The sequence below is a fragment of the Orussus abietinus genome, unplaced genomic scaffold (genome assembly GCF_000612105.2).
Source record: "Orussus abietinus isolate OABI.00-Male unplaced genomic scaffold, Oabi_2.0 scaffold1, whole genome shotgun sequence".
Classification (NCBI taxonomy): domain Eukaryota; kingdom Metazoa; phylum Arthropoda; class Insecta; order Hymenoptera; family Orussidae; genus Orussus; species Orussus abietinus.
Window position 1 is genome coordinate 1759107 of NW_019396017.1, and position 25065 is coordinate 1784171.

General features: G+C 47.9%; 1 protein-coding gene across 1 annotated transcript in view; it reads left to right on the forward strand.

The window, feature by feature from the left end:
* Positions 1–25041, forward strand: part of LOC105697953 (ryanodine receptor) — a 34172-nt gene extending 9131 nt beyond the window's left edge. Inside the window, exons 5-56 of the mRNA XM_023434759.1 lie at positions 792–869; positions 945–1020; positions 1101–1213; positions 1307–1506; positions 1596–1778; positions 1935–2106; positions 2185–2354; positions 2466–2590; positions 2679–3049; positions 3141–3472; positions 3554–4662; positions 4751–4959; positions 5765–5864; positions 7526–7724; positions 7819–8192; positions 8336–8567; positions 8642–8671; positions 8935–9067; positions 9140–9435; positions 9513–10046; positions 10141–10476; positions 10538–10711; positions 10835–10950; positions 11026–11565; positions 11653–12471; positions 12532–12686; positions 13101–13284; positions 13352–13629; positions 13717–13937; positions 14001–14091; positions 14172–14488; positions 14596–14899; positions 14991–15144; positions 15221–16018; positions 16096–17114; positions 17205–17576; positions 17749–17861; positions 18534–18627; positions 18698–18943; positions 19455–19866; positions 19956–20360; positions 20433–20649; positions 20731–21589; positions 21669–21880; positions 21963–22209; positions 22301–22591; positions 22667–22953; positions 23032–23092; positions 23170–23448; positions 23534–23690; positions 23775–23940; positions 24047–25041. Of these exons, the coding sequence (XP_023290527.1) occupies positions 792–869; positions 945–1020; positions 1101–1213; positions 1307–1506; positions 1596–1778; positions 1935–2106; positions 2185–2354; positions 2466–2590; positions 2679–3049; positions 3141–3472; positions 3554–4662; positions 4751–4959; positions 5765–5864; positions 7526–7724; positions 7819–8192; positions 8336–8567; positions 8642–8671; positions 8935–9067; positions 9140–9435; positions 9513–10046; positions 10141–10476; positions 10538–10711; positions 10835–10950; positions 11026–11565; positions 11653–12471; positions 12532–12686; positions 13101–13284; positions 13352–13629; positions 13717–13937; positions 14001–14091; positions 14172–14488; positions 14596–14899; positions 14991–15144; positions 15221–16018; positions 16096–17114; positions 17205–17576; positions 17749–17861; positions 18534–18627; positions 18698–18943; positions 19455–19866; positions 19956–20360; positions 20433–20649; positions 20731–21589; positions 21669–21880; positions 21963–22209; positions 22301–22591; positions 22667–22953; positions 23032–23092; positions 23170–23448; positions 23534–23690; positions 23775–23940; positions 24047–24209 (15123 nt within the window). The 3' untranslated portion in view covers positions 24210–25041. The remainder of the gene's footprint in view (positions 1–791; positions 870–944; positions 1021–1100; positions 1214–1306; positions 1507–1595; positions 1779–1934; positions 2107–2184; positions 2355–2465; positions 2591–2678; positions 3050–3140; positions 3473–3553; positions 4663–4750; positions 4960–5764; positions 5865–7525; positions 7725–7818; positions 8193–8335; positions 8568–8641; positions 8672–8934; positions 9068–9139; positions 9436–9512; positions 10047–10140; positions 10477–10537; positions 10712–10834; positions 10951–11025; positions 11566–11652; positions 12472–12531; positions 12687–13100; positions 13285–13351; positions 13630–13716; positions 13938–14000; positions 14092–14171; positions 14489–14595; positions 14900–14990; positions 15145–15220; positions 16019–16095; positions 17115–17204; positions 17577–17748; positions 17862–18533; positions 18628–18697; positions 18944–19454; positions 19867–19955; positions 20361–20432; positions 20650–20730; positions 21590–21668; positions 21881–21962; positions 22210–22300; positions 22592–22666; positions 22954–23031; positions 23093–23169; positions 23449–23533; positions 23691–23774; positions 23941–24046) is intronic.
* The last annotated feature ends 24 nt before the right edge of the window (positions 25042–25065 follow it).

Sequence of the window (25065 nt, forward strand, 5' to 3'; positions counted from 1 at the left end):
CGTCGACGGCGGCCTTCGTATGTCCCTAAACATTTTCTATTACAAATGAGAGATAGACGCCACCGTTAACCCGTAATTTCTCTCATCCTCTTATCCTCGATTTTACCGATTAAGCCATATGTCGTTGTCACTAGTGGGTCACTTACCGCCGTTTCTTTTTTTTTTGCAGCAGCAAGAAAGTTTAGTAAGTACTTTTTTTTATCGAGAATTCCTTTTCGGCGTAATGTATTGTTTAATGTTTATTTCGCTGCTTTATCTGGATTATGCTTATTTATGGATTAACGTTGTTGGGGGGTCCTCCCTGTAACGCACGTCGTCCAGGATTACTGGGCGCTCTGGGAGGGAAACTGGAATTTCTGATTAACGCGCCGATTTATCAGCGAGTGTTTAACAGGGTTTGCTACGAGTAAGAATGCGCTTCGATGATCTTTTCCTGAGTAAGTTGACTAACTCGCTTCCACGCTGTAACTTGCTCGCCGACGTGAAGAAGCGGGCGATTAAAGTCCCTGTGACGTCACAGGCTGAATATAGTGTAAAAATGGTCATGTTTCTCGTGAGGTACTAACAGAGAATTAAATAACTTCAGCCACTTCCTCTGGGGACGAAACATTGACATGTTACACACAGATTTGAGGTTTTCTCATTTGCCACCTCTTAAATACGATATTACCTTCACTGTTACGCTGACACATGAAACAAGGCACTGCATAATCTTAAGTATATGACTCTAAACACGAGATACAGCCACAATATGAAGAATACTAGTCGTTTCAATAAGTTGCACTTTTTAGGGCAAGGGCACCGGATCTGGACACCGAACTCTACTCTACGGCAACGCCATCTTGCTCAGGCATCAGAACAGTGACATGGTGAGTATAAATATCTAACTTCTCTCTCTAGCTTATAAAATATCCCATCTTACATGTAATTACTCCCATTTCCAGTACCTGGCGTGCTTGTCGACGAGTTCATCCAACGATAAGCTGGCCTTCGATGTAGGTCTACAGCAACACTCTCAAGGCTGGTCTCCATTCTTCATCTATGCGTTCTACTAAATTCTCCGTCGACTTTGTTCACGTAACAAATCTTATCATCCACAGGAGAGGCTTGTTGGTGGACAGTACATCCAGCCTCCAAACAGAGATCCGAGGGTGAAAAGGTCCGGGTTGGAGACGACCTCATTCTGGTGTCCGTAGCTACGGAACGATATTTGGTGAATAATTAATTTCCTTATTGTCGTTCCGTCGGAACGTATAATTTCATATTAATTTACCTTAGATCTATTCGTTTATTCGTTATCATTCAGCACACGACCAAGGAAAACGACCTGTCAGTCGTCAACGCATCTTTCCACGTAACCCACTGGTCGGTCCAGCCTTATGGCACAGGAATTAGTAGGATGAAGTACGTAGGATATGTATTTGGTGGCGACGTGTTGAGGTTCTTCCACGGGGGTGACGAGTGCCTCACCATACCATCCACGTGGAGCACGTCCCAGGGACAAAAGTAAGATTTTTGCCCTTCGCTCTCCAGAGCGACGTCCACTAAATTCCACCTTGGCGCAGTCATTGAATCTTTAACGTTACGGTTTGTAGTATAGTTATCTACGAAGGCGGTAGCGTGATGAGCCAGGCGAGATCATTATGGAGGTTGGAGCTGGCTAGAACGAAATGGGCAGGGGGCTTCATCAACTGGCTGCACCCCATGAGGATCAGACACCTCACTACCGGTCGTTACCTGGGCGTCAATGAGAACAATGAGTTGTACCTAGTCGATAGGTAACATCATATCTCATTTCTTATGGCATATGCATTTTTTTTATATTTATTGAAGTGGAACTTTTGCGTCTTAGTGTTAACACAATTTGATAAAACGTTATGGTTAGCGTTAGGGAGTTTAGTCAGCGGGATTTTTTCTAATTTTCACGTCTACAGGAACCAAGCGACCATCGAAACCTCCACTTTCTGGCTACGGCAAGAGAAGGACGATCAAAAGACCATCCTCGAGGACAAGGACCTGGAGGTCATCGGGATGCCGATCATCAAGTACGGTGATTCTACGGTTATAATGCAACATGCCACGACGTGCCTGTGGGTGTCGTACAAGGTGAGAGGGTTCACTTTGTTATGGTGGTGATGGTTCAAGATGAATCTGGTTTATATATTTTTTAATTTATATCCTCAGTCGTACGAGACCAAGAAGAAGGGGGTTGGCAAGGTCGAGGAAAAGCAAGCCGTGTTGCACGAGGAAGGAAAGATGGACGATGGTCTGGATTTTTCTCGCTCCCAAGAGGAGGAGTCCCGAACTGCTCGCGTCATCAGGAAATGCAGCAGTTTGTTCACACAATTCATTACGTGAGTGGTGTTCGACGTGACACGTAAATTTCTCTAGAGTCCACGTTCCGTGTCCGTCTCAATGGCTGTCAGGCGGATGAAAGTCTTGTTAAAGAATTAAATATGTTGTAGAGGCCTAGAAACGCTGCAAATCGACAGGAGGGCGTCGATGTTCTTCCAGAACGTGAACTTGAACGAGATGGTCATGTGTTTGGAGGATCTGATCAATTACTTTGCACAGCCGGAAGACGATATGGGTGAGTAAGTTGGATAAAAGTCAGTCTCCTTTCAGGAGAATGCGGATAATAATCGATGCCTAATCGTGTTTGATTTTTCAATCGGCAGAGCACGAAGAGAAGCAGAACAGATTCCGAGCTTTGCGCAATCGGCAGGATTTGTTCCAAGAGGAGGGTATCTTGAATCTGATTCTGGAAGCCATAGACAAGATCAACGTCATCACCTCCCAAGGGTTCCTGGTAGCATTGTCCGGAGACGAAAGCGGCCAAGCTTGGGACCAAATCTCTGGCTACCTCTACCAACTTCTGGCGGCTATTATTAAGGGGAACCACACGAATTGCGCTCAGTTCGCTAACAGTAATCGTCTCAATTGGCTGTTCAGTCGACTGGGGTCCCAAGCTTCCAGCGAAGGTACCGGAATGTTGGATGTACTTCACTGCGTTCTTATCGACTCGCCCGAAGCTTTAAACATGATGAGGGTAAGCAATATGAAAAGTGGAAAAACCTCTGCTTGGCGATGCTCAACGTTGGTAGAAAAAAAAAAAATGTGAATTACATACCTGATTCTAGGACGAGCACATCAAGGTGATAATCTCACTTCTGGAGAAGCACGGAAGAGACCCGAAAGTGCTGGACGTTTTGTGCTCCCTCTGTGTCGGTAACGGTGTGGCAGTACGCTCCTCTCAGAACAACATCTGCGACTTCTTGTTGCCCGGGAAAAATTTACTGCTGCAAACACAACTAGTGGACCACGTGGCTAGCATCAGGCCGAACATCTTCGTTGGCAGGGTGGAGGGATCGGCCCTGTACCAAAAATGGTACTTTGAGGTGACGGTCGACCACATCGAGCAGACCACTCACATGATGCCGCACCTCAGGATAGGCTGGGCCAACACCGCAGGGTAGGTACCAGTACCAAGGTAGACCTATAAAAATTAGGTAATGAATGTGTTTTTAACACTACTTTGGTTATGTCTCACCAGATACATGCCGTATCCGGGAGGCGGTGAAAAGTGGGGCGGTAATGGAGTAGGCGACGATCTCTACTCGTTCGGATTCGACGGAGCCTACCTGTTGACCGGAGGCAGGAAGACTCAGGTGGTGCAGGATGTCACCGAGCCCTACATCCGCAAAGGAGACGTCATAGGCTGTGCCCTGGATCTGACCATTCCCGTGATAACGTTCACATTCAACGGTGCTCATATAATGGGCTCGTTCCGGAACTTCAACCTCGATGGGATGTTCTTCCCATCGATCAGCTGTTCCTCGAAGCTCTCTTGCCGGTTCCTCCTGGGCGGCGACCACGGCAGATTGAAGTACCAGCCCCCGGACGAGTTCTGCCCGTTGGTGGAGAGTCTCCTACCGCAGCAAATTCTATCTCTAGATCCCTGCTTCTACTTCGGCAACATGAGCAAGGTGGTGCTCGCCGGGCCCTGGCTCGTCGAGGACGACACCGCCTTCGTGCCCGCCCCTGTCGACACCTCGATGGTCAACCTTCCTGCTTACGTAGAACAAATCCGGGACAAGCTCGCGGAGAACATCCACGAGATGTGGGCGATGAACAAGATCGAGGCTGGCTGGATCTACGGGGAGCAGAGGGACGACATGAGGAAGATCCACCCTTGCATCGTGCAATTCGAACGACTTCCACCTGCGGAGAAACGCTACGACACGCAGTTGGCGGTTCAGACCCTGAAGACCATCCTTGCCCTGGGGTACTACATTACCATGGACAAACCACCGTCGCGGATAAAGACCCTGCGACTGCCCAACGAGCCCTTCCTCCAGAGTAGCGGCTACAAACCGGCGCCTCTGGACCTGAGCGCCATCACGCTCACCCCGAAGATGGAGGAGCTCGTCGATCAGCTTGCCGAGAACACTCATAATTTGTGGGCCAAGGAGAGAATCAGCCAGGGCTGGACCTATGGCTTGAACGAGGACTCCGAGATGAGGAGAAGCCCACATTTGGTGCCGTATCCCAAGGTCGACGAAGCCATCAAGAAGGCCAATCGAGACACTGCCAGCGAGACCGTCAGGACGCTGCTGGTCTATGGATACATGCTGGACCCACCTACGGGAGAACAACACGAAGGTTCGTCGTTTTCCAATAATTGGAAAACGTTCCAGTGGTACTGGATTTTCGAAAAATACGCTTGATTACACGTCGAATTCATTCGCAGCGTTATTACTGGAAGCCAGTAGATTACGACAGCTCCAGTTTAGAACGTACCGGGTGGAGAAGCATTATGCCGTCACCAGCGGGAAATGGTACTTCGAGTTCGAGGTCCTGACTGCTGGTCCCATGCGAGTTGGATGGGCTAAGGCGGATTGCATGCCTGGAAGCATGTTGGGCAGCGATGAGAACACCTGGGCTTTTGATGGATACAACGTAAGTCATCGTATCATTTATATAGTCCATATAATTAAACATAGGAGAATTATACCCGTGATAAGGAGCGTAAGGAACCTGTAAGCGTTCTCCAGACAACATCTAGTAGATCGTGCAGGAACGGAAGTTCGATTTCTCTGTTATCAACCAATTGTAAGCCATTAGGCACTTGTGCGGCGCTAAAGACTTATAAGGAAGTAAGGTGGTCTAAATGTCATTTAAAATATTTTATCATAAATGTCAGGTGATCAAAGTACACTGTGGTACCAACGAGTCCTTTGGACACAAATATCAAGTGGGCGACGTAGTCGGTTGTTTCATTGACGTCACAGACGGAACGATCAGTAAGAGCCTTACTTATCCAATGGGCGATTAATAGCGATCGACGGTTTTCTTATCTGGTTTTTGGTCACTACTTGCCTCTGTCACGCTCTATGTTACTCTATGTTGATTTGGTTTTGCATCCTTATCCCGGTGAATGAAAGTCGATTTCATCCAAGTGTAGCTTAGCCTTCTTACCGACGACGAAAGAAATTGGTAAGCGATAACGTCTTTCCCGTTTTGGACGAGAGGGAAGGCTCTATCTATGGCCTCAGCCTCCGTTGAGTCACCAGAGTACGATTTAGGCCAAGACCCGCGCAAAGAAGGAACGTTTTAAATCGTCCCTGTCGATTTATTTTTATAACGGACAAGATTACGCGGAAAGGGTTTTAAAATATATCGTCCCTGGACGAGTGAAACGCATCCTGGTTAAATCCGATCCTAGGACATACTTAAGCTGAACTGGTGAAATTTTATTTTAAAGGAGGAAAAAGTGTACTCAGGCAATGCCGAAACTTTCGGCAAGCAATGGCAGGTTGGAGACGTTGTCGGTGTTTTCCTGGACCTTATTGACCGAACGATTAGTAAGGCGAAATCTTTAAGCGAACGCTTCGGCTGCCATTTCAATTGCTATAATTTTTCTCCTGATGATAGACTACTGGATATCGAGACGTTCATTTTATATTTTATTTAACGCCGCGCCAATCTCGGTCCTGTTCCCTGCATTTACGTAAAGAAGTCGCGGGTCCATTATATCACGGTAATTAATGTCGATTGTAATCCCGGCTTGTCGTGTCACTTTTCATGGAATTTTAAGGGGAGGTCTTTCTTTCGTCAACGAGGAGGAAGAACACGTCAAATATTCTCAATCGAAGGCCTGAGACATTTACGAGTCGTGTCGTCACTCTTGCGCTTAAGCTTACAATTAATATTAAATGAAATAAGGGAACATCACGACAATTCCTTCGACGAAAGAAGTACATTCTTCTTGCTAAGTATATTGCGTGCTTTTCATACACTTGCTGGAGTTTAACCACGCGGAACCAGATGTTCACTGTTAATAATAACGTCACTCGTAGGAAATTAATAATCACTCGATAAGACGGTAGTCTCTTCGGCTCATTCTGGTATCCAGTATTCTAGTCAGCGTTACATTAGCGACAACAGAGCTTTCATTCGCTTCTACTAATTATTAAATCGAAGGGTGACCCTAGCGCTAGTACAATTTGCTGAAAATACGCCTCTCGAGACAAGTGACAGAATTTTTTATAACGCCTTGCTCAGACTACATGGACGACACGTCATCGCATTCAATAGCTTATCAGTCGTGTGAATTATACTACGTGTTTCGCAGTACCTTAATCTAGTCGCTACACCTCGCATTTAATTTTCTCCCAATGTTTGTAAAGCAACTTGACATTTTGCAGACAGGGAATTCATATAAAGTTCGCTGGAAAATCAAATGCAAGTGTCGGACAATTTGTTGCCGATACTCCTCATTGCTTATTGAGTGGCGTACGTTGCCAATAAGAAACATTCGCATAACAATTACGCAGCCGCTGCAATTCTTAACAAATTGCCAATTTTTCTCGAAACCGAGTGGACGGCAATACCCTAAAATTCAGAAAAATAATCCATACACTTATTCCGAAGTACAATGCATAATTACAAAAAAAATCACATACCGGTAAAGATGATAAAAACTTAAGGGACTTATTAAAATCTATATATATGCATAAATTCACAGATAATAGTTTTTCGTCAAGTGAGCTTGTTCCCAACGTGTTGATTAAACATCGGTATTAGTTCCCAAACTTTTTAGTTAGGAGCATGATCAATTTTTCCTCCCTTAGCACGTTTTGATTTCGTGGATACTCTGGACAACAACTTCCAACACCGGCATGCCGATTAATCTACAATACTAAGAGTTCACAATCCATATATGTAATAACTTTGTATACATTTGTTACCTCTTGTGCTCACTGAATGTTTTCTTTCTTTCTATTTGTTCGTACATGACGTTTGCAAAGTTTTTGTCCTCTCGAAATGCTGCTTCTAGTCGTCGCTTCGTTAAATGTTTTTGCATCCAGCAAGAGGAACGAAAGCCTGTCTCGAAGAAACATAGCGATTATCGCATTTTGCATTTAATTAATCGTTATAATCGAGTCAGCCCTTCGTTTCTGATTTGCTTCGATAAATTATACCCAGGATGACGTTTTCTTTAACGAGCCCTCTTCCTGGCCAGGTTTTTCCTTGAATGGAGAACTTTTAATGGACGCCCTGGGGGGCGAGACGTCTTTCGCCGACGTGCAGGGCGATTGCTTCGTGCCTGCCTTCACCCTCGGGGTCGGGCAGAAAGCGAAGCTCACCTTCGGGCAGGATGTCAATACCTTGAAGTTCTTCACGACGTGCGGCTTGCAGGAGGGCTACGAGCCATTTTGCGTGTAAGTAACATCTCCGCCGATGTCCGGAATTTTTCTTCCTCCTGGAAAAAGGAGTTTCCATCAGATCAGTTAATCCACGTAATTCCTCGTTCAGGAACATGAACCGACCGGTGACTTTCTGGTACACGAAGGACCAGCCGATTTTCGAGAACACCGACGACATGGCCGACACCCGAATCGACGTGGCTCGCATTCCCGCTGGTTCCGACACTCCACCGTGTTTGAAGATCTCCCACAACACCTTCGAGACGATGGAAAAGGCCAACTGGGAATTTCTCAGGCTCTCCCTCCCCGTGATCTGCCAGTCAGCCTTCATAAACGAGAACGAGAAGACCAGGAGGTGGCAAGAAATCAAGATGAGGCAAAACCGACTCCTGGCGGAACAAGTCGAGCAGGCTCAGCTTACGACACCCTCGGCCAACATCGAACACATCATGAGATCAGGATTCAGTATGAGCGACATCAAGGGTGGGTGATGGCAATTTCTAGTAGCGTGGAACAGATGTCACTATAAATAATAATCTATGTTACGTAATAACCGATATTAAATAATAATCTATATATAAATAATCATATATATTGCGACGTGATTTATTGAAATTTTTAAACAGGCCTGCAGAGGAATTATTCGGAGGACGCCGTGGAAGGTGACGAGATGATGAAGGAATCCCCCTTGCCGACTCAAAGGGGCAAACCTTCGAGACCACCAAGGAAGGGCTCCATTTACGGGTCCAGAGATCGCACCTTGGATCGCGACGCCGGCGAGGGCGACATGAACGGATACGGCGACATGAACGGGGAAGTTAAGGACGACAAGAAGAAAAGGGGACGTTCGCCCTTCCGGTAAGTCTTGCCGAGCGACACCTGCTGTGATCGACGATTTCCGACAATTAACCGTCTCACCTTCTTTCCGTTAGCAAGCTTAGCAAAGAAATGGAAGACGCTCCGTAAGTCTGTTCGCTCTTTATCTCTCTAGACTCTGTACTCGTTTTTGGAGATGTCAATACAGTGGTCTATAGACGTTCTTAGAAATAGTCCCCGTCCCGATCTCGACCAGGACTCGTAGATGGCGCATTTCGGAGGCGGGGGTTCAGAGAAATTAATCTTAGTTGAATTTTTGTAATTAATATCCGTGGGGGAGAGATGAGTCCTGCACGCGAAATGGACGGACTCTATGGCGGCGTCTCCGGAATTGAATTATTTCTTGCAGGTTCTTCTCGAGGAAGGCGAAGTCCCCGGATGCCAAGTCGAAGACCCCGGAACCTGTGGTGCGGTCGGACGTGTCCGATGCCAGCACCAAGTCGAGGCTCACCACACGACCTGCTCAGCTTCGGGTGTCGACAGTATGTAAATAAGATGTAGAGTTACATGTGTGTGTAAACGTAAATATGTATAAATATTTCCCAATTTTTCAGACCGACCTCAGGATGGTGCCTCCCCAGATCCCGGAACGAAACGCCCCGAAAGCCATGTCGGTCCTTACGGGAAGCGGCGTGGAGTCGATCGGGAACGAAATCTTCGATGCGGAGTGTTTGAAGCTAATGAACGAGTACTTCTACGGGGTGCGGATCTTCCCTGGCCAGGATCCGACCCACGTGTACATCGGCTGGGTGACGTCGCAGTACCACTTGCACACAAAGGACTTCAACTTGTCGCGTGTCCGGAAGGCCTCGGTGGTCATCGTGGATGACTACGACAGACCTGTGGACCGGTAAGTCGATGAACCCCTTGATCACTTTTTTATCGTTTTGAACTTCGATTAAAAAATATAAATACTTACCGACACAGAGTCGACAGGCAGAGCTGCTACATGGTACGAGCCGACGAGCTTTATAACGAAGTGACACAGGACGCATCGGGGAAGGGCGCCTCCCAGGGGATGTTCGTGGGCTGTTTCGTGGACACCGCGACAGGGATGATCTCCTTCACTTGCGAGGGAAAAGAGACCAGTCACAAGTTCAAGATGGAGCCGGATACGAAGCTCTTTCCGGCGATCTTCGTCGAGGCCACCAGCAAGGAGATCCTACAGATCGAGCTGGGCAGGACCTCGACGACTCTGCCATTATCAGCGGCGGTTTTGCAGAACTCCGAGCGTCATGTCATTCCCCAGTTCCCACCTAGGTTGAAGGTGCAGTGTCTGAAGCCACACCAGTGGGCCAGAGTGCCCAACCAGTCTCTTCAGGTCCACGCCCTGAAGTTGTCCGACATCAGGGGCTGGTCCATGCTGTGTGAGGACGCCATCTCGATGCTCGCCCTTCACATTCCCGAAGAGGACAGGTGCATCGACATCCTGGAACTCATCGAGATGGACAAGCTGTTGAGGTGATTCTTGGAACATGAATAAAAATGAAATGGACATTCCTTCATACCTTTCTAATTCAAATTGTCTTTGTTTTCCTTTTTTTTTAATTCCCAGCTTCCACGCCCATACATTGACGTTGTACGCAGCTTTGTGTTATCAGTCGAACTACAGAGCAGCACATGCTCTCTGTCTGCACGTGGATCAGAAACAGTTGTTGTATGCGATACGCTCCGAGTACATGTCGGGGCCTCTTCGTCAAGGTTTCTACGACCTGCTGATCGCGTTGCACCTCGAGTCCCACGCCACCACGATGGAGGTTTGCAAGAACGAGTACATTATACCTTTAGGTCAAGAGCTGAAGGACCTATACGAGGACCCTGACATGAGGCACAGCTTGAGGTACCTCGAGACGGAGTCTGTCCGCCCTCAGATGAAGATGACCGACATCAAGTGAGTACCCGCTTTTCCAAACATAGATGTGGCCCCCTTACTAAGCCGGCACGGCATCAAGGTGTCTTCTTTCCAGTGAGAATCAGAATATCGAGAACATAAGGAGCCTATACAGTCCCTTCTTCCCGCTGGACATAGTCCGAGACTACGTGATGATGGCCTTGAACGAGGCTGTCGAGGTCAACCAGGTTCACAACCGGGACCCGATCGGGGGCAGCAATGAGAATCTCTTCTTGTACGTAAATATCGGCAATGGCTGTTTAAATTCGTGGATATACTGTTTCCTCAACGGGTAATGGAGGACGGATTCATCCATTCGCGAGAACAGATGTGCAAATAATTACACACCCACTTTCAGACCGCTGCTAAAACTGGTGGATAGGCTGCTCTTGGTCGGCATGCTGAGGAACGAGGACATCTTCAAGCTGTTGATAATGATCAATCCCGAAACTTGGGACCCCACCTTCGACAAAGGTAAAGTAAAGAACGGCTTTAGTATCTCCGGTGAGGCGTGGAAAAATTTGGGAATAATTATTTGATCCACCGCAGAGGGCAAGGACGAGCACAAGAAAGGACTGCTGCATATGAAAATGGCCGAAGGGGCTAAATTACAGATGTGCTACTTGCTGCATCATTTGAATGACATCCAGCTGAGACATCGAGTCGAATCCATCATCGCCTTCAGCCACGACTTCGTTGGGGATCTGCAGGCAGATCAGCTGCGAAGATACATCGACATCAAGCAATCGGATTTGCCGTCTGCGGTTGCCGCGAAGAAGACCAGGGAATTCAGGTGTCCCCCGCGCGAGCAGATGAACGCGATCTTGAGCTTCAAGAACATAGAGGAGGAAGACCCTGAAAACATTCCCTGCGGGGAGGACCTCATCGAGAAGATGAACGAGTTCCACAGTAACCTGATGTCGTACGTTTCTCTTCACGCTCTGCAGGAAGCAGCCGACGCCGCCAACGACGTTGTGGAGATACAGAAACCCGGAGCTATGAAACGTCTCTTCAACTTCATAAATGCCGTGAAGGAGTTCGAAGAGGAAGCCAAGGCGGAGCCGGAACCTGAAAAGAAAACGCCCGAAGGTCGATACCCTGTTCCCGATAAATTATAATCCTGGTGATAATATTCATAAGGATAGAATAACTGACTTTTTATGTTTATCCTTACAGAGGTGTTCCGCAAGGTGCTGATAGCCAACATCGTGAAGTGGGCGGAGGAGTCTCAGATAGAGACGTCGAAACTCGTAAGAGAGATGTTCAGTCTTCTGGTCCGTCAGTACGACACTGTGGGCGAGTTGATAAGAGCTCTGGAGAAGACGTACGTCACCAATAGCAAGACCAGGGACGACGTCGCCGAGATGTGGATAGGCTTGAGTCAGATCCGCGCGTTGCTGCCCGTACAGATGTCGCAGGAAGAGGAAGAGCTGGTCAGAGAGCGATTGTGGAAGCTGGTCAACAATCATACTTTCTTCCAGCATCCGGATTTGATCCGGGTCCTAAGAATCCACGAAAACGTGATGGCGATCATGATGAACACCTTGGGAAGGAGGGCTCAAGCCCAGTCAGATGCTCAAGTTCAGAGCCAAGTGGCTGAAGGGGAAACGGCTGTAAAAGAGAAAGACACGTCTCATGAGATGGTGGTCGCTTGCTGTCGGTTCCTCTGCTACTTCTGTCGCACTTCCAGGCAAAATCAGAAGGCCATGTTCGACCATTTTGACTTCCTCCTAGAGAACAGCAACATTCTGCTTTCGAGGCCCTCCTTGAGGGGCTCCACGCCGCTGGACGTGGCATACTCCTCGCTGATGGAGAACACCGAATTAGCTTTGGCCTTGAGGGAACATTACCTGGAGAAGATTGCAGTATATCTATCCCGTTGCGGTCTGCAGTCGAATTCGGAACTGGTGGAGAAGGGCTACCCTGATCTAGGCTGGGACCCTGTCGAGGGCGAACGGTACCTCGACTTCCTGAGGTTCTGCGTTTGGGTCAATGGTAAATATTATTAGTAATTTTTTTAAGTGAATCTATACTAACGTATGTAATACTTAACAGGGGAAAGTGTCGAGGAAAACGCAAACCTGGTCATCCGCTTGCTGATCCGTCGACCGGAATGCCTGGGACCAGCTCTGAGGGGCGAAGGCGAGGGCTTGCTGAGAGCCATCATGGAGGCAAACAAAATGTCCGAGAGAATCGCGGATAGGCGTAAAGTAAGTTCAAACCCGCCCTCGGCACTAAGCTGACATTATTACTGACCGATCTGGCAAACTGTAGGCATTCTTTGTAAGTAAGACATCCCCTTGAGTCTCGTGATTAATCGCGCCGCAGAAGATGCGTAGTCTTCGGCCGCTTCGTAGGTTCTGAGATCGTTGATGACTCGGTACTGTGATTAACGGTTTGGAACGTTGGTTAATGGACGATAGACTTTGCCTGTGTGTAGTTTGTTGAATGTGTAGATATCACTTGTCAACTTTCCCAATTTATGTTCAAGAGAGCGACACTCTCCTTCTCTCGTGTCTGACATCGTAGAAATCTCTAACTTCGTCCTTTCGATCGACTAAATTCTTGCACCTTAGATCACTCAGCGTGTGCACGACCCCTGCACTAATTCGGTACCAACTTAGCTTTATAAACAGGTGCACGACGACCCTGAGGGAGCGGCGGGAGTGGTGCAGTTCGAGCATCCCTTGCCGGAGTCCGATGACGACGAAGACTACATCGACACCGGTGCAGCTATCCTGAACTTCTACTGCACGTTGGTCGATTTACTGGGACGCTGTGCGCCGGATTCATCCGTGATCGAGCAAGGTATGGACGCACCTGTACCTGGAGAATAAAAAAGAAAAACGGTAATATCTGTTTAATTAACTTCAAGGAAAAAATGAATCCCTGAGAGCGAGAGCCATTCTTCGGTCCCTGGTGCCTCTTGACGACCTTCAAGGAGTTCTCTCCCTTCGATTCACGTTACTCAACCCAGCCGCGGGAGAGGAGAGGCCGAAGAGCGACATGCCCTCTGGACTGATCCCAGGACACAAGCAGAGCATCGTCTTATTCTTGGAACGCGTTTACGGCATCGAGACCCAGGAGCTGTTCTTCAAGATCCTCGAGGAGGCCTTCCTGCCGGATTTGAGAGCCGCCACGATGTTGGACAGGGTAGGTGCAAGGATGGTATTCAATTATCTGAATACCGTTCGTGAATACCGTACATCCTCGATTCCTAAGACCTCGTCTATGTTCCAGAACGACGGCTACGAGTCGGACATGGCCCTCGCCATGAATCGGTATATCGGAAACAGCATTCTGCCGCTTTTGATCAAGCACTCCAAGTTCTATAACGAGGCGGATAATTATGCAAGCTTGTTGGATGCTACGTTGCATACGGTCTACCGGCTGAGCAAGAATAGGATGCTGACGAAAGGCCAGCGAGAAGCCGTCTCCGACTTCCTCGTGGCGTTGACAAGGTGAGTTGTAGGCGTAGACATTTTCTTGAATTCATTCCTTAATATGTACTCGCATCGTTCCAGCCAAATGCAGCCTAGCATGCTTTTGAAACTCCTGAGGAAGCTGACGGTGGACGTCTCGAAGCTCTCGGAGTACACGACGGTCGCGCTAAGGGTGGGCCTCAAGATCTGTACTCTATTTTCTACCAAGTTTCCTGTATTTTGGGTCTTTTTATACAATCCTTTATTTTGCAGCTACTTACCCTGCATTATGACAGATGTGCCAAGTATTACGGTTCCACTGGCGGACAAGGTGCGTACGGCGCTTCCAGCGACGAAGAGAAACGCCTGACCATGGTCCTCTTCAGCAACATCTTCGACTCGCTATCGAAAATGGATTACGACCCGGAGCTCTTCGGAAAGGCTTTGCCGTGTCTCACGGCCATTGGATGTGCCCTGCCTCCGGATTATTCTCTGTCAAAAAATTATGATGATGAGTGGTATGGAAGCAAGTCGGCGTCTACCCAATCACCTGATGGGCCCTACAATCCTCAGCCTATTAACACTTCAAGGTACTTAAAAAAATTATTAAGAAATATCTTGAACCAGAGATAGATAGACTTAGATGGTTATCTGGCGATATTGTTGGATTTCGACTGACTTCTTTCCTCCTCAACAGCATTGTCCTCAACAACGACTTGAACCAGATAGTCCAAAAATTCTCCGAGCACTATCACGACGCTTGGGCTAACAGGAAGCTGGAAAATGGCTGGACCTATGGCGAACAATGGTCGGATGTAAATAAAACCCATCCGAGATTAAAGCCTTACAACATGTTGAACGATTATGAGAAGGAACGGTACAAGGAACCAGTCAGAGAGAGTCTGAAGGCACTTCTGGCGATTGGTTGGAGCGTTGAACATGCAGAAGTTGACGTACCCTCCACGAATCGCAGCTCAATGAGGCGATCGTCGAAAAGTCAGGTAAACTGTCGATTCTTTTAGCGAATTGTTGTTAATTTTTTTTATTCGACACATTTCTTTTTATTAATACTTGATGAATTAATGAATCTAGGGAGATGCGGCTAACCCGTTCAACTACAATCCGCACCCTGTCGACATGACGAACTTGACGTTAAGTAGAGAGATGCAGAATATGGCTGAACGACTGGCGGATAACGCCCATGACATCTGGGCGAAGAAGAAGAAAGAGGAACTCATCAAGTGCGGTGAGTGAGAAGAGCTGCTGAAGATCACTTTCAGGTCTTTGAATTTTTTTCTAATTTGAATTCCCTCTTCCATCAGGTGGTGGAATTCATCCTCAACTGGTGCCGTATGATCTTCTGACTGACAAGGAGAAGAGAAAAGATCGCGAGCGCTCTCAGGAGTTTCTGAAATATCTGCAGTACCAAGGATACAAACTGCACAAGCCAAATCGCGGAGGCACTGGTGATGGGGAAGTAGCAGGTGCCGGAGCTGCGGTGGAGCTGCGATTCGCCTATTCCTTGCTGGAGAAGCTGATAGCGTATCTGGACAAGGCGACGATCAACATGAGGCTGCTGAAGCCGTCCGACACGTACAGTCGCAGGAACAGCTTCAAGACCTCGACAAGGGACATCAAGTTCTTTAGCAAGGTGGTGCTGCCGTTGATGGAGAAGTACTTCAGCACTCACCGGAACTACTTCATAGCGGTGGCCACGGCGACGAACAACGTCGGCGCCGCGTCCTTGAAGGAGAAGGAGATGGTGGCAGCCCTCTTCTGCAAGCTCGCCAACTTATTGCGATCGAGGCTAGCCGCCTTCGGGGCAGATGTGAGGATTACCGTGCGGTGTCTTCAGGTGCTGGTCAAGGGCATCGACGCGAGGTCCCTGGTGAAGAACTGTCCGGAGTTCATCAGGACCTCCATGCTGACCTTCTTCAACAACACCGCCGATGACCTAGGACACACCATTCTGAATCTGCAGGATGGCAAATACAGTCATCTCAGGGGCACTCACCTGAAGACTTCGACGTCGCTCGCGTACATCAACAGCGTCGTTCTTCCGATACTCACCGCGATGTTCGACCACTTGGCGGCCTGCGAATACGGAAGCGATTTGTTGCGTAAGTAGCGATTACTTTGGTTAAGAATTTTTAACTAGATTAAGGAGGACCTTGGTAAATACCGAAATACTTTGCAGTCGACGAGATCCAGGTAGCCTCATACAAGATGCTGGCTTCGCTCTATACCCTGGGAGTCGATGCCACCCTGCACAACGACAGGAAGTACCTAAAGACGGAGATCGATAGGAACAAGCCGAACCTCGGCTCCTGCCTCGGCGCGTTCTCCAGCTGTTTTCCTGTGGCCTTCTTGGAGCCGCATCTCAACAAGCACAATCAGTTTTCCCTTCTGAACCGCATAGCGGACCACTCGCTGGAGGCGCAGGATATAATGACTCGCATGGAGTCGAGCATGCCGACCCTGGAAACGATCCTGTCCGAAGTGGACCAGTTTGTCGAGTCCGAGAAGACTTACAACGATACACCTTACGTGATAGATGTGATCCTTCCTTTGTTGTGCTCTTACCTCCCCTTCTGGTGGGCCCAGGGTCCCGACAACGTCAATCCTACCGAAGGGACGTACGTCAGCATGGTAACCAGCGACCACATGAACCAGCTGTTGAAGAACGTCCTTAAACTGATCAAAAAGAACATTGGCAATGAGAACGCTCCCTGGATGACTCGCATCGCTGCTTATACCCAGCAAATCATCATTAATTCCTCGGAGGAGTTGCTGAAGGACCCCTTCCTACCCCTGGCCGAGCGCGTCAGGAAGCGAACTGATAACATGTTCCACAAGGAGGAGTCTCTCCGAGGGTTCATCAAGTCGTCCACCGATGACACCTCCCAGATCGAGACGCAGATCCAGGAGGATTGGCAACTGCTCGTTAGGGACATCTACTCCTTCTATCCCTTACTCATCAAGTACGTCGATCTTCAAAGGAACCATTGGCTGAGGAACAACATACCCGAAGCGGAAGACATTTACAATCACGTCGCAGCTATATTCAACACCTGGTCCAAATCGCAGTACTTCTTGCGGGAGGAGCAGAACTTCATCTCCGCTAATGAAATTGATAATATGATCCTTATCATGCCTACTGCCACGAGGAGGCCAGCAACAGTGTCCGATGGTACGGCACCGTCAGGCGGTGGCAAGGTGGGTAGTAATGATATCCCAATAAACTTGAAATTTCTGCAAATAATTACCTATCAGGGCGATCATTTGATTCACTTATTTCTTAAATAGAAAAAGAAAAAACACCGCGACAAGAAGAGGGACAAGGACAAGGAGGTGCAGGCTTCGCTGATGGTGGCCTGTTTGAAGAGGCTGTTACCTGTTGGCTTGAATCTCTTCGCTGGCCGAGAGCAAGAACTGGTCCAGCATTGCAAGGACCGCTTCCTGAAGAAGCTCCCGGAGTACGAGATAGCCGAGTTCGCGAAGACCCAGCTCACACTTCCCGACAAGATCGATCCTGCCGACGAGATGTCCTGGCAGCATTACCTCTACTCGAAGCTTGGTCAGCAGAAAGACGTCGTGGAGCCTGCGAAAACCCAGCAATTAGACGACGTCGTCACCAGGATAACCGCGATGGCCAAAGTACTCTACGGCTTACACATGGTAGGTGGGCTTACGTGATTTTCGGCAACTACTCCCAGCATAGAAACTTGCTACTTAGACCTCAGTAGTGCTCTTCGGTTCTTAGGGGATTTTTCTTCGAATACACTACTGGGCGTAATTTCAACCTCTTATAATTTTATAGAGATTCTGATTAAGTTATGTTTCCGAGTAGATAGATCATCCTCAGCAGCAGAGCAAGAGTAGTTATCGGTCGGTGGTGTCCATCCAACGAAAACGAGCGGTTATAGCGTGTTTCCGACAGACCTCCTTACATTCCTTACCCAGGTACCCTTTTGATTTCTTTCTTTTGCATTTCGTGTACTTTGGTTTCAAATCGATTTTCTCTTTCTGTCTTTTCTTTTTTTTTTCTTTTCTTCTGAATTCTGTTGAGTTCGCCTGACTCTTCTTTTTTCACTGATCGCTCACACGTAGTAGAGAAGGCAACAAGGATCTGCATTTTTTAAGTGACAATTGCATTTTCACGCGAGTTAAGCTTTTTGATGCGTACCTTGGTGTGCTTAAGACGAAGATCGTGTGAGAGTTACTTATCGATGTAAGCTTCGCAATTATATGGTGAACTCGACACGTTCGATCCGCAATCCTGTCCCTCGTGAGACGGTAATTATGTACCTGAAAGGGAGGATAACGTGATAAGTGATAAGTCAGTAGTGTTTGGAACTAATAAATTCAGTTGTGTGTGCATGCTGCTAACAGGCGACGAAACCACCTCCATCTCGAGGTGGATGGAATCGTGTATTGTGTGCAGCTAGAAAGAGAGCAGCCATTGCATGTCTGCGTAGCGAGCCTCTCTACAAGTTAAGAAGGTAATTGCGACCGTATCGCGTGTACGTTAAATATTTCAGATGCACCCTTTTGTGCCAGAGAATTGGGGTGTTTGAAGAAAGAAACATTCCAGTTTTCCTAGTTCTACAACAAAGCGATGTTAAATTATTTCAGACACCGGGCGATAAATATCTTCGCAAGAACTTACTACGAGCTCTGGCTGCAAGACGAAAATGTGGGCCAAGAAGTTATGATTGAAGACCTTACGGTAAGTCGCTGGATAAATTGATTCCCATTGTTTATCAGGGATTAAATGTGACCATTTTCGTTTTTTCCAGCAATCTTTTGAGGACGCAGAGCTGAAGAAGATGGACAAAGATGAGGAAGAGGGCAAGCCAGATCCACTGACGCAACTGGTGACGACCTTTTGTCGAGGTGCGATGACGGAACGCTCCGGTGCTCTTCAAGAAGACCCTCTGTACATGAGTTACGCACAAATTATTTCAAAGTCCTGTGGCGAAGAGGAAGAAGAAGGTGAAGACGAAGGCGGAGGGGGCGAAGAGGAGGGCGGTGCCTCGATTCATGTGAGCATGAAGCAATTTCTTAAAGAAAAAAATAACAAAGGAGGGGGAGGAAAATGCGTCTATGACGAAATGACAGATTTTCCGAAATTCTGTCCATGATACAAATTTGAAACTTATTAATGCATGTCCCGTTCTCTTTTTAACTAACGATAGACGTCACCGCGTAAGATACCTATGGTAAGGAACCAGTAGTTAGTGCGAATTTCTCACATTTGATACATCGCCCTCAGTAGACAGATTTCATCTCGGTGGTCAGAAATACCTTCTTTAATTAATAATTACTAAGCCACCTTCGATGTTGCTCTTTACTATTATCCTCTCATCGGAGTCATTGGTCCTGGCGTCCCGCGTTTTAACCAACTAATCTTCCATCCCTGTTCTCGCTTGCCCCATACCCGAAGAGGACGATGAACAAGCTGATGGTAAGAGGTCTTATCCCTCTTCTGAGATTGGTGCAAGAAATTTCCTACGTATGTACGCATGTCTAATATTTCCTGGCACATTTCTTCAGGAGCAAGAAATGGAGAAGCAGAAATTACTGTTCCACCAAGCCCGCCTCGCAAATCGAGGAGTTGCCGAGATGGTACTACTTCACATATCGGCCTGCAAAGGCGTTCCCAGCGAGATGGTGATGAAGACCTTGGAGCTGGGCATCTCGATCCTGCGAGGCGGTAACATCGAGATCCAGAGAGGCATGCTGAACCATCTGAAGGAAAAGAAGGACGTCGGCTTCTTCACCTCCATCGCTGGGCTGATGAACTCCTGCAGTGTCCTGGACTTGGATGCCTTCGAGAGGAACACCAAAGCGGAAGGTCTTGGTGTCGGATCCGAAGGTGCGGCCGGGGAGAAGAACATGCACGATGCCGAATTCACCTGTGCTTTGTTCCGATTCATCCAGCTGACCTGCGAGGGTCACAATCTAGGTCGGTGATAGAACGAAATAAATCAGTGTCATGTTCATTTTCAAGTAATTCTTCGATAAGACCATTAAATAATTAAATGATTATACTAGATTGGCAGAATTATCTGAGGACACAGGCGGGAAACACGACGACGGTGAACGTGGTCATCTGCACAGTCGATTACCTCCTGCGTCTGCAGGAATCCATCATGGATTTCTACTGGCACTATTCTAGCAAAGAATTGATCGACCCTGCCGGAAAAGCGAATTTCTTCAAGGCAATAGGTGTGGCCAGTCAGGTCTTCAACACCCTCACCGAGGTGATCCAGGGACCCTGCGCCCAGAACCAGCAGGCCCTCGCCCATTCCAGGCTCTGGGACGCCGTGGGTGGATTCCTCTTCCTGTTCTCCCACATGCAGGACAAGCTCTCGAAACACTCCAGCCAGGTGGACCTCCTGAAGGAGCTGCTGAACCTGCAAAAGGACATGATCACAATGATGCTCTCTATGCTCGAAGGTGCGCACATAACGAAGTGCTCCTCTTATAGACATTTTAATTACTACTCTTAATAAATAATTAATTTACCAGGAAACGTCGTCAATGGAACCATTGGAAAGCAGATGGTGGATACCCTGGTCGAGTCTGCCAGTAATGTGGAGCTGATTTTAAAGTACTTCGACATGTTCCTGAAGCTGAAGGATCTGGTGTCGTCGCCGAGTTTCCTGGAGGTCGATTTGAACAACGATGGCTGGGTCTATCCGAAGGACTTCAAGGAGAAGATGGAGCAGCAGAAAAGTTACACCAAGTGGGCATTATAATCGTGGATTCGTTTAAAATCCTATCAGATCTGTAGGCTTCCTATAATCCTAACCATTTTTAATTTTAGCGAGGAAATAGAATTCCTCCTGGCCTGCTGCGAGACGAATCACGATGGGAAGATCGACTACGTCGCCTTCATGGACCGCTTCCACGAGCCAGCCAAGGAGATCGGCTTCAATCTCGCTGTCCTGCTGACCAACCTGTCGGAACACATGCCAAATGAACCTAGACTCGCAAGATTCCTTGAGACTGCAGGATCGGTACTGAATTATTTCGAGCCCTTCCTGGGAAGGATCGAGATTCTGGGCGGTAGCAAGAAGATCGAGCGGGTCTACTTCGAGATCAAGGAGTCCAACATCGAGCAATGGGAGAAACCGCAGATCAAGGAGTCGAAGCGCGCGTTCTTTTACAACACCGTGACGGAAGGCGGAGACAAGGAGAAACTGGAGACGTTTATCAATTTCTGCGAGGACGCGATTTTCGAGATGCAGCACGCGAGTGCCCTGATGGCCGTCGAGGACAGCAGCGGCATCGGCAAAGCCAGAGAATCCTCCTACACCTACATGACTGACGACGACGACGAGAAGAACAAGGATCCTATTCGGCGGGCCATCCAGGCTCTCAAGGATGGCTTCTTCTTTTTCTTCTCCATGTTCTCGCCGACGAACATCAAGAACAAATTCGCTGAGATGCAGCAGATGACGGTGCCGGAGCTCTTCCTCGGATTCTTCAAGATCGTGTTCTACGCGTTCTATTATTCCGGGTTTAGCTGCGGAGTTGTCCTGAGGTACTTCATGAAGTTGTTGCTGACCCTGATGAGAGGACCGCACGTGGAGGAGCCCGTTGTCGAAGTGAAGGAGGAGGAGGAGAGGCCTTTGAGGCATCTACCAGCTTTGCCGCCAACGCCGGACGAATCGAATCTACAAGTTGGTATTCGTGTTAATTGGTATACAGAATTTATTCATATTTCTCTTACCTGTAATTATTTATATGGTTGTCTTGTAGGTACAAGCTTTTGGGATGGATATAACGAAGGAAGAGGGGGGTCAAATAAAGCTGGCTGCCCATGAATCTGCCGCGTCGAGTCCGCAATCGAGCATGGAGGAAACCGGCGAGAGTACCCCTGAAGAAGGTATAGGTGAAGAAGGCGCTCGCCCTGCAGGGGAAAGTGCAACTGCCGAGGGCGAAACTCCGGTCACGTTGGCTGATCTACTTGGGTCGGTTTACTCTCCTTGCGCATATTTACACTTTGTTTATGAAATATTCCCGTTCATCTGTATTTTCTTCTTGTGCCTACAGAGGTGAGCAAGCAAGAGCTCAAGCCGCAGCTGCAGCAGAGGCGGCAGCAGCCCAGCAGGCCGCCATGGCTGCCGTTGAAGCCGAAGCCAAACAGGAGATCACTGCCGAACCATCCTCTGGTTCCTCCCTAGATTTGTCGGAATACACTCATCGCGTGGTTTCATTCCTAGCCAGGAACTTCTACAACCTGAAATACGTGGCACTGGTTCTTGCCTTCTGCATCAACTTCATGTTGCTGTTTTACAAGGTGCGACTCCCTCCTCTAGTTACTCAATTCTGAATGATGGTACAAATCAATCAGGCGATGGAAAATAGGTCTTGAATTTAAATCTCTTCAGGTCACCTCATTGGGAGATGATGGAGATGACGGCAGTAGTGGAGACTCGATTGCCGATATTCTGACAGATATATCTGGCGAGGGCGGTTCCGGCGGAAGTGGCAGTGGCAGCGGAAGTGGTGCGGAATTAGGCAGCGGAGGAGAAGGCGAAGGATCCGAAGAAGAAGAAGACTCCTTGGAGTTCGTGGAGGTGTCGGAAGACTTCTATTACATGGCGCACGTAATGAGGCTGATGGCTGCCCTCCACTCCATCGTGTCTCTCGCGATGCTGGTGGCTTATTATCACCTCAAGGTATCGCATCGGCCTCTCTTTATCCCTGGAAATATAAAAGCCGTTAAAAAATCCGTATTACATTTTTTTTATCAGGTCCCGCTGGCGATATTCAAACGGGAGAAGGAAATAGCACGACGCGTGGAATTCGATGGCCTCTACATAGCAGAGACTCCCGAAGAAGATGATATCAAGGCGCACTGGGACAAGATGGTTATATCTGCGAAATCCTTCCCCGTCAACTACTGGGACAAGTTCGTGAAGAAGAAGGTGCGACAGAAATACAGCGAGACGTACGACTTCGACTACATCAGCAACCTCCTCGGCATGGAGAAAACGTCCTTCAGTCAGCAGGAGGAAGAGGGCTCGGGGCTCGTGCACTTGTGAGCGAGATATTTACTCTTCTCTTACCGATAATTATAGTTGAACCTTTGCTTTACTCAATTAACATATCTTTTCAGTATCGTGAACATTGACTGGAGGTACCAGGTGTGGAAGGCCGGGGTCACTATTACCGACAATGTAAGTGGCGACGCTTTCTTCAAGGTCCCACCATGACCTGGAACATTTAGGAAGCATTAAAATTCCGCTTTTTTCAGGCTTTCCTCTACAGCTTGTGGTACTTCACGTTCTCGATACTTGGGAATTATAATAACTTCTTCTTCGCCGCTCATCTGCTGGACGTCGCGGTTGGGTTTAAGACTCTTCGCACCATATTGCAGTCGGTAACGCACAATGGGAAACAATTGGTGTTGACGGTGATGCTTCTCACCATCATCGTCTACATCTACACCGTGATCGCCTTCAACTTCTTTCGGAAGTTCTACATCCAAGAAGAGGACGACGAGGTCGATAAAAAGTGCCACGACATGTTGACGGTGAGCAAAGTATTAATATCTTGACTTTCGAATATTCATTCCGTTTCAAATGTGTCTGGTGGCTTTAATTATTTTTCTTTTCTAGTGCTTCGTATTTCATCTGTACAAAGGTGTGCGCGCCGGTGGAGGTATCGGCGACGAGATCGGGGAGCCCGATGGCGACGATTACGAGGTTTATCGCATCATGTTCGACATCACCTTCTTCTTCTTCGTTATTGTCATTCTACTTGCCATTATTCAGGGTAACTTCATTTGACGGCACTTTGATACTCTAGTCTCTAGTCTATCGGATATAACATCATTTTGCATCGATTGACGTTCCCCAGGTCTCATCATCGACGCCTTCGGCGAACTTCGAGATCAGCTCGAAAGCGTTAAGGAGAATATGGAGAGCAATTGTTTCATATGTGGTCTAGGGAAAGACTATTTCGACACGGTGCCCCACGGGTTTGACACCCACGTCCAGCAGGAGCACAATCTAGCGAATTACATGTGAGTGTTTCGATTCTCGGACTTTTCACGGGATAACACTCCCGATGATCTCCCCAGTCCTGAAAATAATATACAAAATTATTGTAAGAGTTTTTCGAATCGACAGGTTCTTCCTTATGCATCTAATTAATAAGCCGGACACCGAGTACACGGGTCAGGAGACCTACGTGTGGAACATGTACCAACAGCGGTGCTGGGACTTCTTCCCTGTCGGCGACTGCTTCCGGAAGCAGAACGAGGCGGTCGAGGAAGAGGCCAAGAAGAAATAATCCGAGATTTTGTATGATACCGAGTTACACGGAACACGAGGAGACGAGGAAGCCTCGTCCAGTGCGGACAGAGACTCTTCGCTGCTGCGCTCTCGAGCTCGCTGAGCGTCGATCCCCGAAATCGAGTCTAACGACACTTGCCGGCGGAATTCGCATTGAGGCTAAATTTTGGGAACTACGTTTTCTATCACGCAACATGTAATCGACATACGACTGAGGGAATCACTTAAATTTTCGAAACTTTTCTCCCCCGTTCGCGTGTATCGGCACCTCGCCAAGCGAGGCTTTCGTCGTAGGAACGTAGCGGAGAACCCGAAGGTCGAGTACACACATTAATGACCAATCTCTAGATTTTTTAATCGAATGAAGCTTCCGAATAGGGATCCAATTTGATCGTGCTTAGATGGGAGATCAGTAGTGGGACTACGTTTTACGTATTTTTGCAACTTTGTAATGGACGACCGGCCGCTGGAGAACAATCGGACGCGCGTTGTCGCGACTCAGAAGCGTAAGGTGTAGACAATTAACTTCTCTCTCGGTCCCTAGGACGTCACGGACTTGTACATTGACTGCACAAAGTAACTCGTAACGATTTCGTCTGGCTTCCCCTTTGCAGATTGGACGTCGGTCCCGTAGCTCTGAGGCGGCGAGGTGAAAAGGGTTGTGAAACTATAAGTCATAAGTTAAACGTACTTAAGATACTACAATGTGTATACTTTCGATGCCGTGGAAGAGTTTTCGATCGTCATTGATGACTGACAATGAGTTCGTATAACGCATCGCAGAATGTCAATATATTGTAAATAAACCTCCCCGGTGGGGCTGACCGGCACCGAGCTTTCATTGGTAGATTCTC